The sequence below is a fragment of the Coenobita brevimanus genome, chromosome 108 (assembly GCF_032717465.1).
Source record: "Coenobita brevimanus isolate Jiangsu-jjx chromosome 108, ASM3271746v2, whole genome shotgun sequence".
NCBI classification, from domain to species: domain Eukaryota; kingdom Metazoa; phylum Arthropoda; class Malacostraca; order Decapoda; family Coenobitidae; genus Coenobita; species Coenobita brevimanus.
The window spans coordinates 12147542-12165997 of record NC_137061.1 but is presented as its reverse complement, the minus strand read 5'-3'; the positions used below and the strand labels follow the sequence as shown (position 1 = coordinate 12165997).

Here is an 18456-nt window from a genome sequence, read left to right as displayed (position 1 = left end):
CGTCACTTGGGGTCCCATCAATTGTACACCGACGGCTCCAAGTCGAGTGAATGTGTGGGTGCAAGTGTGTGGTCGACTGAATGTGCCCTCAGGTATCGGTTGCCGACTCATACATCTGTGTTTACTTCAGAACTTTTTGCTATTGACAAAGCCATAGACTATGCTCTCAATTCTAGACATGACTCATTTGTCATATTTTCAGATTCAAAATCAGCCCTTCAGGCAATTGCATCTTGCACTACGGACTCTCATGAGATCCAGGGCCGCATCGTTAATAAGTTGCATTCATGCAACAAGTCATTCACGCTGATCTGGGTGCCTGGTCATTGTCGTATCTACGGCAATGAGCAGGCTGACTTACTTGCAAAGTCGGCTGTGGAGCTCGAGGAGACTTGGGACGTTCCTCGTGATCTACGGTCGAGTCTATCTCTCGGAAAGAAATCAATAAATCTTCTGTGGGAAGGTCAGTGGACCAGACTAAATATTCCAACTTGTAAGCCGTACCTGGGCGACTGGGACACTGCCAACCGTCCCAGTCGCCTAGAAGAAAAAGTGTTGGCACGGCTACGGCTGAATGCCACCGTTTTAACCCACATAAAACCTTATATGGAAAGACGCTTCCCACCGCACTGTGACATCTGTAATGCGGTGTTATCTATCAGTCATATCATCCTGCGCTGTCGGCGATTTATTCGTGAACGCGCTTCACTTATGAATTACTGCGGCAGAGTAGACGTCCCCTTCACCCTTTCCACCATCCTGGGTGATGGGGACATTGTTATGACTGATAAATTGATGGCTTTCTTGAGAGAGACCGGACTGATCAGAGTGATGTGACTTTTTTACTGTGTGGTTATGGTTTTTATGAACAGTAAATATGTATATATTGTAATATTAATTAGGGTTGACAGTTAACATATTTTAAATAGTTCCTCCTCCCACCGATCTATTTCTAATATAGATGTCCCCTACATTAAGCCAAATTCCTTGCCTGACAGTCACCAGCTGATGAGTGCAAGTGTGCAATATAGGAAGGTATTGGGCACTTGCAGTCGATGGTAGTCTGCTGGCCGAGGTTCTTCAATTTTTGTATAAATTATGTAAATACATTATATTATCTTGCTTAAGTTATTCTAATTAGGGACGACAGCTGACGTATATGGAAATGTTCCTGACTCGTCTGGTTCCCTTTCATATATTGATGTCCCCTATATTAGGTTGTGCCTCGACTGACAGTCATCAGGTGATGAGTGCAGGTATGTAATGTAGAAAAGCATTACATATCTGCAGTCGATGGTGTTCTCTTGGTCGAGGCTTTTTGAACATTAGTGTAGGTCTAGTTATTTGTCTCTTAGGATTTAGTATAGGTTAGCGATTTGTCTGTTAGGTGGTTAGTTTTAGGGTCTTTAGATTAGGTATTTTGTTTATAAGTAATATAAGGTTAAAAATATAAAAAATAAATAAAAATAATAAAAATAAAACTACAAAAAATAATAAAATAAAAATTATTATATATATATGTACGTGTGCATGAAAGTGTGTATGTTCATATGCATGGATGTGTGTATGTATGTATGTATGTATATATATATGTTTGTATATATATGTATATATGTGTCAATATATATACATATATATATATTTGCCTTAATGACCAGAGGCTTCGGCCTCAATGGTCGATAGGAAAAAAAAAAAAAAAAAAAAAAAAAAATCTATTTCAGTGTATCTAACGCATGACATGGACGGCAGTATATTCTAGTTCTCATACATGTTCCACGTGACATGAACGGCATCCTATGCTAGTTATATACATCCGTGTGACATAGACGATATTCTGGCTACCCTTATGTTACGTGCGCGTGACAGAGAACAGAAGAATATAGCACTTATTGTCTACTCGCGTGACAGGGATGGAAGGTAGTGGGGGGCGCTATGGTGGTGTAATACTCCTACGTGAGCCAATCACAGGGAGCATATCTTACATAACACTCGGCATACACCGACTTAGACTGGACCGGAGGGGGGGGGGAAAGGGGGAGGGACATACGGCAACTATAGGGACAAGAAAAGGGGGGGGCATGGCACTGGTACTGAGAGAGTCCGTTGTCTATAGCACTGGGGGGGGGGGGCAGTTCAACCCGGGGCCTTTCGCCCCACACTCCGCGCATGAGTTTCTCTGTGGCGGCAAGTTCACTGTTTCCAACGGGGGGGGATGTGGGGGCACTGGAGGGGGTTGGTTCACTGGGGATCGTGTCTTTTGGTCACTAGGGGACAAACAACAACCTCAGAGTCTTTTTACTCACGGGGCAGGTGGAGAGGGGCGTTAGGGCACGCTGGGCAGGAGGCCCTTACACCAGTAGCCGCAGGTGGCGGCCGGGCGTCGGGGGCGGGCCGTCAGGAGTGTATAGTCCGGATGTAGGTCGTCTGTGAGGTCGCCACGGGTCCTACGGGAGCTGGTGGGTGGCGTAGTAGGTGGCCCTCTTTCTGCAGGGGCCCTGGGTGAGACGGGGCCCTCTGGGCTAGGGCCGAACAGGGCCAGGAGGCACGCAGCACAGCGCTGGCCCTTCGTTGTGGTCGGAGTCCTAGGGGCGGACCTGGTTAGGCCTGGGCCGAGGGTTGGCTGCGGAGAGTGCAGCGCCCTAGCTAGGCTGCGGTCTCATCTGGCAGGGGTGGCTGTCAGGGGTGAGCTGCAGCCACCTACGCCGGGGGAGGTCCAGCGGCTGCAGCGTGCGTCGGAGGTGTCTCTTTGGCTCCGGGGGCTGCGGCCTCGCCTGGGGGAGGAGGCCGTCAGGAATGGGCTGTGGCCTCTTGCTCTGGGGGAGTCCGGTGGCACCCAGGGGTGGTGAAGGAGGGGCTGCAGCGACAGAACACCTGACCTCGGGGTTGTCTTGCCCTGGCTGGTCTCTGATGGGGTATCTGCGGGGAAGCAGTTCCCACCCTCTGGAGGAGAGGGGCGGGGAGAGGGGCCCCTTGGTCTGCCACAGGAAGGGTGGGCTAAGCAAGAGGCGCTGCCCTCGGTAGGAACTCCGGGGGTAGCGGAGGGGGAGCGACTGATGGTCTGCTCCCCAGCTTGGTGGGCCTGATGGTCCCTGCCGAAACTCTGGACTGGGGTGCGAGAAGGAGACCCGGTGAGCACTCCTTCGGCCAGGCAGTCCCAGTGGGCACTGCCTGAGCTCCCACTCGGGACAGAAGCTGAGGGAGAACCCGAGGGAACTTCTCCGGGTGCTGTGGAACCTGGCGATGGAGGGAAGAGGAGGCCTGGTGTGCTCTCCTGGCTACTGCCACATCTCTGGTGGAGTCTGCTCTTCTTCCATCGGGACTGGGGGACCTGTCCCGGGGACAATGGGAGGGGGAGGCCCGGTGGGCTCTCCTGGCCTAAGCCGCAGCTCCGGTGGAGTCTGTCCTCTGGCCGTCGTGGCTGGGGCAGCTTTGGGGGATGACCAGTGGTCTGTCCTTAATGGTAGCTCCGGTGGAGTCTGCCCCTGGGCCCGCCTCCCTCCTGGGGAGTCCCGGCAAAGGTCATCCATAGGACGTGCCGACGTGCCAGCTCCCAAAGGTGAGTGGCAGAGGATGGAGAACTGGTGGTCACTCCACCCACAGTAGACCCGGTGGGCGCTCCTGTGCAGCAGCTCCCCTGGGGTGTCGCAAGACTAGAGGCTCCTCCTGAGTCCTCCCCTTTTATGAAGGCTGATCCGGTGGACACAGTGTCCAAGGGCTTGCTTGGGTCTTTGTGTGTCCAAGTCCCTCCAGCCGCGTCTTGGGAGAACCGGGTATGTCCCCTCTCCTCTTGTAGCTGCCCACGGGAGTAAGACACTGGTGACGGCCTCCAACTGCACCTCATCTGCACGTCACTCCCCCTGCAGGGCACCGGCAACAGCCTCCAGCTGCGCCTACAGGAGAGGAACGGCCTCTAGCCGCCCTCCTCCTGCTCTCCTACCCCAAGGCAGCCTTCAGAAGGATCCCCTCGGCCTGGAGACAGTGTGGCATGGCCCCGTGCTGCCCCTGGGAGCGTGTGCCATTCAGCCGGAGCCTGAAGATGACGACCCCCCGACGAACTCCTGCCCCAGGTGACGCCGCAGTCCTACCCTGATGGCGGCCCAGCGGAAGGGAGACCGCAGATGCCGGACTCCCTGCCGTGCCCCCACACTCCCAGGGTGCGCCCTCTCCAACCCCAGGCAACCCTCTCCCCAGAGTAGGTGCAGGCAAGAGCGCCTGCTCAGACTGTTTGGTTCCAGACCGTAAGACCAGACCACTCCGACAGGCCCCTCGAGTAAAGGGCCCCTCTCCATGCCCGACCATAGCACCCGACCGACGACATCACCACTGAGGGTCGTCCCGTGGCCCAACACCTGGCCGACATCTGCGACTCACCCGGTCCCCATAAGGCAACCAGAGTCCCTCGCCCTGCTCAGTGTAACAGTGACGGCTCCTAAAAGTGACTACAGTATAATTCTTGTGCCCAGGTGTAAAAGAGTGTTATTAAAATGCCCGCTGCCGGACCTCCCACCTCGCCACCCTCCACCCCACCACCGGGCCGCTACCACACCACCACCCCAGGAGTACACAATGGTGGGGCTAGTGACTCAGGTCAAGAGGGTCACCGGGACACTACTGTCCTGAGCCCCTGTTCCCCGCAACTGCCCCAACACCAGGTGACTGGAGAAAGTCAACTACCTTGCAGGCGGGACAACCATCGTCAGAATTGGGGTGGGACTGAACCAGATTCAGTCCCAGGTAACACCGTGTTGATGGCTATTGTTACACCCTCAAGGGCAGGAGGCCCAAGGCTACGGCCTAAAGAGTGTACCAGGGTAGAGAGACCCTCGGCTACGGCCTTAGTACACTCCGGAGAGAGAGTTGCCCCTGTGCATCCCTCTCCTGCTGTTCTATCCTATGGGAGCAACACCGCGCCGACGGCCACTGTACGCCCTTCAGTTGCTCCTCGTCGGGAAGATCAGCTCCCGGCTACGACCAAAGTACGTACCAGGGTAGAGAGGCCCTTGGCTATCGTACGTGCAGCTTTTCCCTACTACGGGAGCAATACTGCACCGACGGCCCCTATACGTGGCGGGGAAGGAGCTGCCACTGTACGCCCTTCAGTTGCTCCTTGTAAAGCGGGTAGGTTTATGGCCCCGGCCAAAGCACATACCAGGGTAGGGAGGCCCTTGAAGATAGCATCAGTACGTACCGGAGAGAGTGTGGCCCCCGTGCCCCCTACTCCTGCTTTTCCCTACTACGGGAGCAACACTGCGCCGACGGTCCCTATACGTGGCGGGGAAGGAGCGGCCACTGTACGCCCTTCAGTTGCTCCTTGTACGACGGGTAGGCTCACGGCCACAGCCAAAGTATGTACCAGGGTAAGGCGACCCAAGGCTCCGGCCTCAGGACATACCGGAGAGGACACGGGCTACGTGAATCCTTCTCCTGCCTCTTCCCCCTGTGGGAGCCCTTCGTCACCACCCGGGAGTGTTGCTCCGGAGGTGTCGCTAGAGTGGTGGCAAGGCCCGATGCTGGACCTACCTCCTATGCCTGGGAGATCCTTATTCCTGCCCGAGACCCGACGGAGAAGTTGCCGCAGCCCAGCCCTGTCGGCGCCTCTCTCCATAGGCGCCCGCAGTCCCAGGACCCCCAGGCCAGACCCACAGGCTCCCGACAAGGGCAACCCAGGCTTCCTCACCCCACGGACCCAGAGACGACAGGCACGACTCCTCCAGCTGTTTGGCCCCAGTCCCGAGGGCCACCTCTCAGGTCGAGGGCCCCAGACAGGAGGGCCTCCCGGCACCCCACCGACGAGGCTTCGACTAGAGGGCCACCTCTCAGGTCGAGGCCCTCAAACAGGAGGGCCTTCTTGCACCTCACCGACGAGTGGGACCCGGGCAGTGACTCCCCTGCGGGTAGTATATTGCCCTCTGCAGGCCGGGTCCCTCTAGGGTTCTCCCCTCACGCCCCTGCTACGGAGTGAACATTACCCAGGAGATACAGGTAAATAGTGACGCCCCTTGTGCCGAGAACAAACCAAGGGAAATAACAGTGAACAGTAACCGAGTGAAGACCAGTGTAAAACCAGTGACAGTTACTATTAGTCCAAAATAACTCAGTACCCGGCAGGACAGAGAATGAACATTAACGTAATTGTATGAGTCCCCCAGTAAAAGAACTTTCTGTGACTGAATAGAGACTAGGGTGCGCGGGCAAATCAAAAGCCTGTGTGTAAGTGTCGCCGCGACTAAGTGACTGTGTTAAGTGTCGCGATCCGCACCCTGTCTTATCTATAGTAGTATTTCCCCCAAGGACTTTTAATCTTGTTTATTCCCTTTGTTTTCGACTAAGTGTATATCCTGCCTAAAAGTGACATACGGGTATTAACATATATAATTCAGGACATCAATGTATGTGCGTGGTATTGTGTACTAAGTGTGACTGTATCTTGTGGTGTTGAAGGTTAACTCTGTGTCCCTGTCTCCTATATCTCAAATACCACTCTGTGTTTTATTGTAACGGTTAGAATTAAGGCAATAGATGTGTTAAGGTATACTGCCTGGTTTTTATGTCCTGTTCCTTTGTGGGTGCTTTACTTCCGGTCTGGAAAGAGGACCCCGCTTCAGTCGCTGGTGTTTTTGGGACGAGAAGTCGACCTAAAAACAGCAGCATAACAGCAGACTGATACGCCAACCTAACCAACCCATTATACTGTGCTATACAGTGTCCGTCCAGTATCCTGCGTGATACTTATTAACTAGTCACGATCCTATAGTCTATTCAGCCCAAATAATTATAAATAGTGTATTGTGCGTAACGTTATTGCCTAGCGTTTTTGTGTCCTGCTCTTCTCGTTGTGTATAAGCTCCGGTCTAGAAAGAGGACGCCGGCTCAATCGCCGTGCTTAGGGACGAGAAGTCGACCTTAAAACACCTAGCATAACAAGAAGTAAAGCGATTTTTTTTTTTTTTTTTTTTTTTGAAAGGAAAGTTAGCGGTCATATTCGGTTTGGATTTAGCAACTATTATTAACTGAGCTGACTTTTAAATCTGATACCCTGATGTGACAGTCTTTCCAGTTTATCGTTATGGTTTTAAACTGCAGCGCCTAGTAGCAGCTACTGATAATATAACTGCTAGATTAGGGTTTGGCGAGCGTCATTAGCGGTGTTAGCGTCTATACTCAGGCAATGCAGGCATGTTGTCAGCCTTCAGCCACGGTGTCAGGAGGGTGTGTGTGCTCCAACGCCCTGTCATCCATCCCTGTTTTATTCACTTGGTCAGCATGTCAGTATCAGTGCCTTCAGTCACCCTCAATAATGGAAAGAAGATGCCAATTCTCGGCCTAGGGACATGGAAGGTAAATCCAGTTAATGATGTTTTAAGCTTAGGCTATCTGATTTTACATTCTAGTCATGCATGCAGGTGACTTGTATTACATAATTGGTGATGAAACTGAACTAACAACGTAACCTTACCAACTAACTTGCCTAAGTGAGGGGTGTATTGTGTAACTGACTAAAACTGCATTATTACCGGAAAATTTGAAGTTCAACAGCCATGGTTATTCAGATTTCTTTTGCCCCAACCTGCTGGTGTAAGGAAACTAACCACTTGTTTTTTTTTCCGAAGCGAAGATGCACCTGACAGGTTGGTGATGAATGGCTGAATTCAACATTACTTCATAATCTCTTTACTCGTTAGCATCATTAACTGACAACATATATCTGAGGGGGAAGTTTGGGTTAGTAAATGTAATTCAGATATGTTGCAACCAACCTGTCAAGTGCATCTTCACCTCAGTTTAAAAAAAAACTGAGTAACAGATCAAACCTAATTAACCCATTAGTGGCCAGAGTTCCTGTGCAAGGGATTTTGGTGGAAGAGTCTTGAGTGTACAGCCCTCTGCTTGTTGGCTCATAGTTGTGAAGCTCAGGTCCCTACCCCGGGTTCCCTTCTTTATTAAAGTTTGAAAATGCCCCGTTCTGCCCTTTATACAGGACACTGGGTGCCGATGGGTTAATCTACCCAAACAGATGTAACCTAAGCTAAATGAAGTAACAATCTAACCTAAGTGAGGAGTGTGACTGTCCAAAACTGCAGTTTTACACAATTAGCCAGCCAGTACATGTCACATGCACAAAGTTCGTATGTGCTCAGAATAGGCTATGGGCATGTAGGTTAGTACAGGATCGGTGATTTCCAGTGGTAGAGGGAAGTTTGTGGGCGGAATCAGTGTTTTGGGAAATGTTATATGAAAGTTACTGTGTGCATTGAGAAGTGTCAGTCATGTACAAACACTAAGTCTGTTTGCTTTGCTTGTTGCATGTCATGGCTGGATTTCTAGATGCTTAAATATGTAGTAGTGAGAGGTGTGTATTATCAGCCATGTGTGGGTGATTTCCTACCTTTGATTACAGTTTTTCATTCAGGGATGTATAAATTCAATGATGAAAATAAGAGACAGGAGAGACAGACTTTATTATTTGACTAAGTACTGTAATCTGGTGGTATGTGTTTATACAGTATGGCATAATGTGCAGTACCTTATGTATGCAGGAACTTGATGGATGTCTCATATGAAGATGGAATTCTCATTTTATTCCTGACATATTTCAGCCTTGGGACATGGAAGTAATGTTTAAGCTAATATCTGCTTCCATTACCCAGCCCAACATGGATGATGGAAATGTTACGCCCTGTAACTGAATGTCATTTTTCCCCCCCGTTTTTAAGATTTGTGCAAGGTGACAGCATTTAAAGATGCCAGTTTGCAGCTTAGAGACTTGGAGGTGTCACGTGTTCTAATGTATACAGTAATCGAAATTCTCATGGGCACATCCAAGGGTGTTGCCTGACCAGCACCATGTTTTTCTCTCTAAAATTAATTTGTTTTCATTTAACTTTTCTTATATTAATTCCATATATTTTTTTGCACAAATATGTTATGATACAACCCATACCGTACTGTACTTAGTTGACAAACTATTGTGTTCATAAATCTACATTATTGATTGTTTTTCTTCCCCTAGTTTTGTGTCTACTTGCTTTTATATTGATAGTGCCTAGAAAATTATTGTTGCCTTATCATAAATCCAACTTGAGGTAGACATCAGCATCAGCATCCAGACCTCTTTTCCTACCTGAAGGTAAAGTGAGGTAGGTCCTCAGAAATAATTACAGTAATAGAATGAGTTATTACTCAAAGTTTGCTGAGTTGAATGAGTCACATTCCTGTTTACTCACCATTCAAGCCTCTGGAATCTTGGCTGCACCTGATAGGTCAAAAAACATTCTACATGTAACTCCCACACTCACTGGTCTGACAAGTCAAGGCTGATGATTGTGAAGTAAAAAAGGGGTGCCAAACCCTGGTCGTACACTGCACCACGAAATTCATGAGCCAGCTCCACCGCTTGTCAGTTCCCTAGCCTTGTTAGCTCCAACACCTGTCTTCCTTGCACGCTCATTTACTGCATCTTTCCACCACCATCTAGGCCTACCATGCCTCCTCTAACCTTCAAAGTTGCCCAGGTATAACCTTTTCAACCACCATATTCACACCTTTTCTCTCCACAGGGCCATACCATGTATGCACACTCTTCTTCAATTCTTGTGTCCACAGACTTCCTTACTCTGCATCTTTCACATCTGTCATAAAAATAGGTATTGAAATATAAAAATTGCCTAATTGGCAGAGAGAAAGGGAGTGTCACCTGTCCGTTACTTTAGAGTTATGGGCAACGTCTGCAAAAGTACAGTTCATGACTTGCAATACAATGGGGGTTACATCAAGTGAAAACCCATCACATAACGATTTATCACATAACATGTTGGATTTAACGGGTTCAGTGGGAATAGGGAATGGGACCTTTGACCATGCAACCTAAAATCTTTAAAAAAAATCAAATAAATAAAAATAAAAACTTGTAGGTTTGTCCACAGTGCCCCTTAGTAGCACCATTCTTTCCACTAGGGGTAACATCCATGACAGACATCATTTTCAAGTCACAAGTTTCAGTATTTTACATAGAAAAGTTATGACTTCACTTAAAACTGCATACGTCACCATGTGTTACACAGATGTGCTGTTGTTTGGCATTAGCAGTGGTGTTTCAGTGGCCTTTCACACACATAGAATGGAACAAAAAGCTGATGATCACAACAAATGTAAACACTGGGTGGCCTTCTTGGCTCAATCAACTAACTGGGAGGCTGTGTACACACGACAGACACGATTTCCAGGTCACAAGATTCAGTATTTAACAAAAAAAAAAAAAGTGGGGGTTATTACCACTTAATATTGCACACTGCACTATTTGTGTTGCTGTTTGCTGATGATACAGTATTGTTGAGTGAAGATGAATGGGAGTTGCAAGGTTTGGTGAATGAATTTGGGACAGTGTGTAGGAGGAGGAAGCTGAAAGTTAATGTAAACAAAAGTAAAGTTATGGTGTTTGAGAGGAATGAAGTCACTGAGTGTGCAGTGAGGTTGGATGGTGAGGATATGGAGAATGTGAGTGCATTCAAGTACTTGGGTAGTGTGATGAGTAAGGATGGAACTTTGGGGGATGAAGTAAATGAAAGGATACAGCAGGGAAGGAAGGTTGTTGGTACACTGAAAGCAGTGATGAGAAATAGGGAGGTGAGTATGGAAGTTAAGAAGTCACTGCATGATGGTATTGTGATCCCTACCCTGACGTATGGAAGCGAGGCGTGGACCTTGCAAGAAGGGAACAAGTCAAGAGTGAGAGCAGTGGAAATGAGTTACTTGAGAGGAGCATGTGGAGTGACGTGGAGGGACAGGTTGACGAATGAAGAAGTGAAGGAACGTTGTGGGGTAGATGTGGATGTGGTTGAAAAGATTAGGAGAAATACACTGAGGTGGTTTGGACATGTGGAGAGGATGGAGAATGAAAGACTGACTAAGAGGGTGTATGTAGGTGAGGTGGAGGGAGGGAGAGGGAGGGGTAGACCGAGGATGAGGTGGAGGGATGGAGTTGAGAGGTATATGAGGGAGGGGGGGGTGAGCTGGGGGGAGGGGAGTCAAATGGTGGGTGACAGAGTGACTTGGAGGCGTTTTGTCTGCGGCCACCCTTTGCGGGATTAGGGCGTCGGGCTATAGATAGATAGATAGATAGATTATTTGTTATGCACTTGCACTGTTATTTGTGGTGGTAGGTGGTGGCAACCATCTTCCACTAAGTTGATGTGGTGTATCCTTCTTCCCTCATCCTTATCATGCTTTTTCTGTCTGCCCTTCTCCTATTTCTCTCATATTTTCTGTCACATATTATTACTCTTCTTTCCTTCTCAGGTGGCTCTACAATGAGTGACAAGCCTAATGGTTTCCTATAAGCCAGGAAACCACTTATAGTAAAATGCTGGGTGGTAACTGTAACCAACCCATACATGTTCCCTAAAACAAGTGGGTTGGTGAAGGGTTAGTGCCCCATCCTGTAAAACAGCTAACTCAGAGACACACAACCACCCCTCGTGGGATTGTGGCATCTGACTGTAGATAGATAGAATGTCATATGGTGAAAGCAGTGATGTGTCAGTGGCCTTTTACACACAAAATGGAACAAAAGGCAGACTATCACAGTGAATTTAAAGATAGGGCGGCCATCTTGGCTCAGTCAGCTGACTGGGAGACATTGTTCTCAAATTTGCGATCATTTTGCCATCGTTATTCCGAAAATGGATCTTACCATTTTGTTCATTATTATAATGATTTACCATGTAGTGAACAGATGTATAATGAGACCTGACTACAGCGTTAGATTTGGTAACGCAATACTGTCATGCAGTGACATTTTTTACTTCCATGCTCACTTCCCTATTTTTTATCACTGCCTTCAGAGAACCAGCAACCTTTCTTCCTTGTTCCCATTCAAGCATTTCATCCTCCAAACTTCCATCCTTACTCATCACACTTCTCAAGAACTTAAATGCACTCACATTCTCCATTTCCTCTTCATCCAACCTCACTGTACATTCAGTGACTTCATTTCTCTCAGATACCATAACTTTACTCTTCCCTACATTTACCTTTAGATTGTTTCATACACACTCTCCCAGACTCATTCACCAAGTCATGCAACTCCCCTTTGCCTTCACTTAACAACACAGTATCATCTGCGAACAATAGTACAGTACTGGGAGTTTCCGAACGCTTCCATCTCTCCAACATCCACTGCCCCACCTTATACCTCTTTTATAATCCCATCCATATACAGATTGAACAACCATGGTGACATGACACTGCTGTTTCCATCCAACATTCAGATAGAAAACTTCACTCAGTTCACTATCCACACACACTGTAGTCTTAACCCCGTCATATATGTTCTTCACAACATCCACCAACTTCCCATTAACTCCTTATATTCGTAGCAGTTTTCCACATTCATTGTTTATCCACTCTGTCATATGCTTTCTCCAGATCTGTGAAGGCTCCATACAACTTCTTTTCTTTCTCTAGAAACTTTTCCACTGAAAACCGAAGAGTGAATATCTGATCTACGCAACCTCTTCCCTTCTGAAAAATCCCTGTTCTTCTCCAATTAATTCATCATCATCAACATTTGGACCTCCTTTCCCACCCTAGGGTAGGGTGAGGAGTAGCACTGTCCAGACAGCCCAAATTTGCCCAGTCCAATGGGCCACATTTCCATTCACTCATCATTCAAGCCCCCGGAATCCTGGCTCTGTCGGATACGCCAAAAACATTCACCACATTCTGTCGCGTCACATAAACATATCTGATAGAGTCACTCCGGACATTGCCAGGTTAAAAAGGGGTGCCAAATCCCCGGTCATGCACTTCTCCTCACAACATTCATCCAGCCAGCTCGATCTCCTGTCAGTTCCCTAGCCTCACCGACTTCCAAACCTCTCTTCCCCACACACTCATCCACTAAATCTCTCTGCCTTCTGCTTGGCCTACCTCGCCCCTCCCTCCTTCAGATTTGCTCAGATATACCTTTCTCACTGCTCTCTTGTTATCCATTCTCTCCACATGATCATACCACCCCAGTACACTCTCTTCGATTCTGGTGTCCACAGACTTCCTTACTCCACATCTTTCACGAATCACATTATTTCGTATCCTATCCACCCTCTGTACTCCACATACATTCCTCAGCAGTCCCATCTCCACTGCTCTTACTCTTGACTTTCATTTCATGCCACACCATAGTCTCACATCCATATGTTAAAGTTGGCACTAACACTCCTTCATGCAAGCCTCGTGCAGCTGAAACACTCAAGCCTCTGTTTCTTATCAAGGCCTTCATTGCACCAGCTACTTTTCTTCCTTGTGTCACTCTACTTTCCACTTCTTTTGCCCTTTTTACTCTCCCTTCTATCACGGTATCCAGGTATTTGAACTCTCTCACCAGTTCCAGTCTCTCTCCATTCACTGTAACATCGCACTGGGAGTTGCCTTCTCTCTCAATAACCATCACTTTACTCTTTTCTGCATTTACTCTCAAGATATGATGCCCACAGACATCAGCAAAACTTTGCACAAACCTACCAAGTTCTTGTCTGGTATATGCAAGCAGTATTGCATCATCGGCATACAACAAATTTGAGATATTCCATCCATCACCCTTCATTACCAACACCATCCCCCTCTCCATTACTCATGTTTTTACTTTTCTTATCACCCCATCCGTATATATGCAATGTTCGTCAAAATTATCGAGCGCCTACCGCTGGGCTCGCAATACTTATGGCCCAAAAAGAATCACCCATTTCTGGGGGTAAAAATTGAGCCACAAGTTTGCGGCACTAGCATGACATCATGGTACGCTGAGGCCTTCCGACGCGCTGGTTGGTTCCCGCCTCAGTTGCCCACGGGCTGCCTGAGAGAGAGGAACTCCGCCTCATTTCCCTCTCTTATTGCGCCATTTTTTACTGAGTGTCCCGCAGTGTTTTGGCATTCACCACTTTGTTATGGCACCTGCCCGTGAACTATCAAGTGAAATCATATCCCAGATCATTGCTCTAAAGGAGGCAGGGCACCAGACAAAGGAAATTAGTGACTTGGTTGGTGTGGCTCGATCGACAGTGCGTCGTTGGTGCGCACGGTTTCGAGTGGAAAACAATGGTGAAGTTCCCACAAAGAAACTGTGGTCTGGTAGGCCTAGGAAAACTTCCTCAAGGTCTGTTAATGTTTAAAAACGTGCAGTGGAGTTTAATCCTCGTGTGAGTGCAAGGAAAATAAAGGAGAGCAACCCGGAAGTGTTTGGTGAGGTGTCTGTGAGAACAGTGTCTCGTAGGGTCCATGAACTTGGTTACACAAGTCACAGGCCTGTGAAGAAGCCTCTTCTCACAATAAACCAGCGACTTCGTAGGCTTGCCTTTGCTGATGAATATCTTAACTGGGGTGAGGAGCAATGGTTGTCAGTGTTGTGGTCTGATGAGGCAACGTTTAGTATCACCTGTAACAGAGGAGCATGTGTGTACCGACTCAAAGGTAGTGACCCACTTGGCCCACTAATGGTATGGGCTTGTTTTTCTGGTCAAGGTTTGGGAAAGCTTGTTGTGCTTCCCAAGAACATCAGAGTGAATCAGGATGTTTACCTGGAGCTTCTGTATGATCATTTACCAGACTCCTTCCAGCTAACAGGTGCAAGAGTGTTTCAGCAGGATGGTGCACCTGCTCACAAGGCCAAATTGGTCACCAATTGGCTTCGTGACTGCGAGGTATCATTCATGAAAGACTGGCCGGGAAATAGCCCAGACCTCAACCCAATTGAAAACCTTTGGTACCTCGTAAAGAAGAGTCTCCAAGGGAAGGACGTGAGCTCTCTGCCTAAGCTGGAAGCCACCATTCGTGACTCCTGGGACAAAATACCCCTCCAGCACCTCAGGAGCCTCGCCCTTTCACTTCCGAGATGTCTCAGGTCCGTGGAGAAGCGTAAAGGATACCCTACGAAGCACTGAAGGTAAATAAAATGCATTATTTATATGTTTTTTCAATGTTGAAAGGTTTGTTTCGTAGGAGGGACGCAGGGCGCTCGATACACTCTGACGAGTACTGTATATTGAACAACCATGGGGACATCACATAACCTTGTTGCACGCCCACACCGATCGTGAACCATTCACTTAGATGCCCATTAGCCCCTACACGTGCTTCGCTACCATCATAAAAACTCTTGACGTCACCTAGCAGCTTACCATCTACACCTTACATGTGCAAAACTTTCCACAATCCTTCTCTGTTCACTTTGTCGTATGCTTTTTCCAGATCCCTGAATGTCCTAAACAGCTTATGGTCCTTCGCACAAGCTTTCTCTGCTATCTGTCTCACTGGAAATATTTGATCCACACATCCTTTGCCACTCCTAAAGCCACCCTGTTCATTACTCACTAGGACTTCTGATGTCTCTCTTACTTTCTCTATAATAATCCTTCCATACACCTTCCCTGCCACACTCAATAAACTTATGCCACGATAATTCTTGCACTCACCTTGCTCACCTTTAGCCACACTCAGTAAACTCATGCCACGATAATTCTTGCACTCACTTCACTCACCTTTATATTTGTACAGGGGTACAATCATAGCCTTTTTCCACTCTGCTGGCACAGTTTCACTCATCCATGCCTTTTTTTTATACAGTAGTGCACCAACTTTCGCTACAGCAGGATTCGCGGAATCCACTTTCGCGGCATGCACCAAATATTCCCTAACTTCCACTTTCGCTTGAAAAAAATCGATTTTCGCGCACAAATTTTGGGTTTGGGACAATATTTTGAACTTTGAATTTCCTGCACCGCCTGCCCGCAACCCACCGCCATCTTGAATGACGTCATGTCAACACTCTGTCCACCCATTCCCGCCATTGTGTACGAGCGTGCTAGCTCCATTGTGTTGGATTCTCATGGTTCAGTGGCCTCTACTATACCTGGTAGTGTGGGGAAAGGGCCTGGTGGTGTGGGGGGAGAGCCTGGTGGTGTGGGGGGAGGGCCGGGAGGCAGTGGTGGTGATAAAAAGTGGCCGGGACATTCAAAGTCGGGAGGAGAGGCCAAGGCTAAAAGAGAGTATCGTGTTGGAGTGAAGAAACGGCAGTATAATAATGAAATGAAAAGGAAGATAGTTGAGCACATGGACAAGGGCGCAAAAAACAGTGAAATCTGCCGTATATTTAAACATCCCAGAATCGACAGCGAGGCAGCAAGAGGTGGCGCCAATACGTCTGGCGTGGCTAAATAAGCCCGCCACGCGCCTCGGATACTTACCCCCAACATCCATTAAACACCTCAACCTGGTCTCTGTGGTATGTTTCTCCTCATATAATGTGTACTGTACAGTTTTTATTGTTTGTATCTCACAATGCAATGTACAATAGTGATTTGATGTTCTGTATTGCAAGTGAAAATGAAAATCTGATGTTACTTTAGGATAAGCGGGAACCAGTTAGCCATTTTGCCATAAAAACAATGCCCCAATTTTCGCTAATTCCACTTTCGCACATTATTTTTGGACCCAATTAGGCGCGAAAATTGGTGCCCCACTGTACCTCCAACATGCACTTCATTCCACTCTCTCCACTACACTTAATCATCTCTGCATACATCTCATCAATCCCGACTACTTTCCCATTTTTCAACTGCTTCACAGTACTCTTCACCTATGTGAGTGTCACCTCTCCTGGCACCGCATTCCTTCTCTGCACACCCCCAAAACCAATCATGGTTACAGCTGCTCTGCTCTTTTGTATTCCCATTCATCAGGCTTTCAAAATATTCTTTCCATCTGGTCTTTATATCATCCCCATAGGTTAGTAATCTACCACCTACATCCTTCACACCATCACATTTCTTTCCGCTTTCATTTCTACATTTCTGCACCTCTTTCCAAAATAATTTCCTATTTTCAGAGTAGTTTACATTCATTTTTCTTCCTAGATCATCATTTACCTCCTTTTTCCTCTTCACTAGTCTCTCTACTTGCTTCATGCTGTCAATATATTCAGTTCTTATTTCAACTGAACCCCTGTCCTGTAACCTCTTTAGCCACTTCTTCCTCTTTACCTCCACTGCTCTCTTAACCTTATCATCCCAGCATGCCATACCTTTCTTCTTTGTTGTTACTCTTGGCACACCACATACCGCTTTAGCATTCCTAACTAAGCAATCCCTATAGGCTTTCCACAGGCTGTCCAGGTCTATTTCATTCCAGTTCACTAATTCTAACTCCTCCTGTACCTACTGTAGGTCCTGTAATCATCTGCTATTTCTTTGATCCTCTGCTTCTCAACTTTCAGTCTTTCTCCCTGACTGCTCCTCTCACTCCAGATGCACCTCACTCCTCTCAGCTTGATCTTGCATACCACAATCATATGATCTGACAGACCACACCATCCTCTCATAGCCCTCGTATCAGCAACCATTCCCAGAATCGACCTCTCTGCAAGCACATAATCAATCAGGGTTTTTTCAACATGATCCCTGTTCCCTCTATACCATGTATGTTTATGTGCAACTTTGTTTGAAATATGAGTTACAAATGCACAGCCCCCTCTCCTGACACATATCCTTTAGTCGCTTCTAATTATCATTTTCTCCTGGTACTCCATTACAACCCATTATGTTATCCTCAGGACCAGTGCCTATGCTTCGGTTCATATCCCCCATCGCGATCGCTTTATAGCTCCTGGGCATTTTTCCCACTACTTCATCCAGCTCATCCCAAAACTTGTCTTTTTCTCTCTTACTCCTGTCCTCACACAGTGTGTATGCTCCAATCACGGCCACCTTCACATTCTCAAACTTGACATACATACACCTTGAGTTGACATGTTTGTAGTCTCTCATTCCACTCTGCCACACTTCATTCATCAACACAGCAACTCCTTCCTTGCATCTTCCATGCCCATTCATGCCTTATCTTACACATTTCACACCCACTCCTCCACTTCACACCCTTTCATCTTTGTTTCACACAGTGCCATCATGGCGTATCTCGCATTCTAGAACACATTCACCACTTCCACCCTCTTGCTCTCCTCATTCACACCCCATGCAAATCTGCCCATGTGGTTGGGGCTCTGGGCAGTTATTGGGCCCTCCAAGGCTCTCTGAAATGACTGCCATCATTAAGTGATTTTGGATAGGGGAATCTGGGGGACACTTAACCTTGCCAGACACCCCGGTTATATGGTTACCACCTTTTGTAGTAAATGGTTTACTGGGTACAGGAAACCATTTAGCTTGTCACTTAGTGTAGAGATCATATGGCAACTCTACATTGAGTGAGTGGATGATGGGTCCCCCTTCCACCATTCCAGCAGATTCCTCTGTTATTAACCTATGTCTGTCAATAAGTATCCAACCATATACTTTTCTTATTACACTACAAAGACAAGTGCCCGTATGATTACCACACACTTCATTTACCCTTTTTCCTTTGTACAGGGGAATAATTATACCTGACTTCCAACCCTCGAGGACTCTACCT

The 18456-nt window shown here is 47.5% G+C and overlaps 1 protein-coding gene across 2 annotated transcripts in view; it reads left to right on the top strand.

The window, feature by feature from the left end:
- The first annotated feature begins 7184 nt into the window (after positions 1–7184).
- LOC145416987 (aldo-keto reductase 1B-like) overlaps positions 7185–18456 on the top strand; it is an 84627-nt gene continuing 73355 nt past the window's right edge. For both annotated transcript variants that reach the window (XM_080285830.1, XM_080285829.1), the window contains exon 1: positions 7185–7338. In XM_080285830.1, coding sequence (XP_080141956.1) covers positions 7264–7338 — 75 coding nt within the window. In that variant the 5' untranslated portion in view covers positions 7185–7263. The remainder of the gene's footprint in view (positions 7339–18456) is intronic.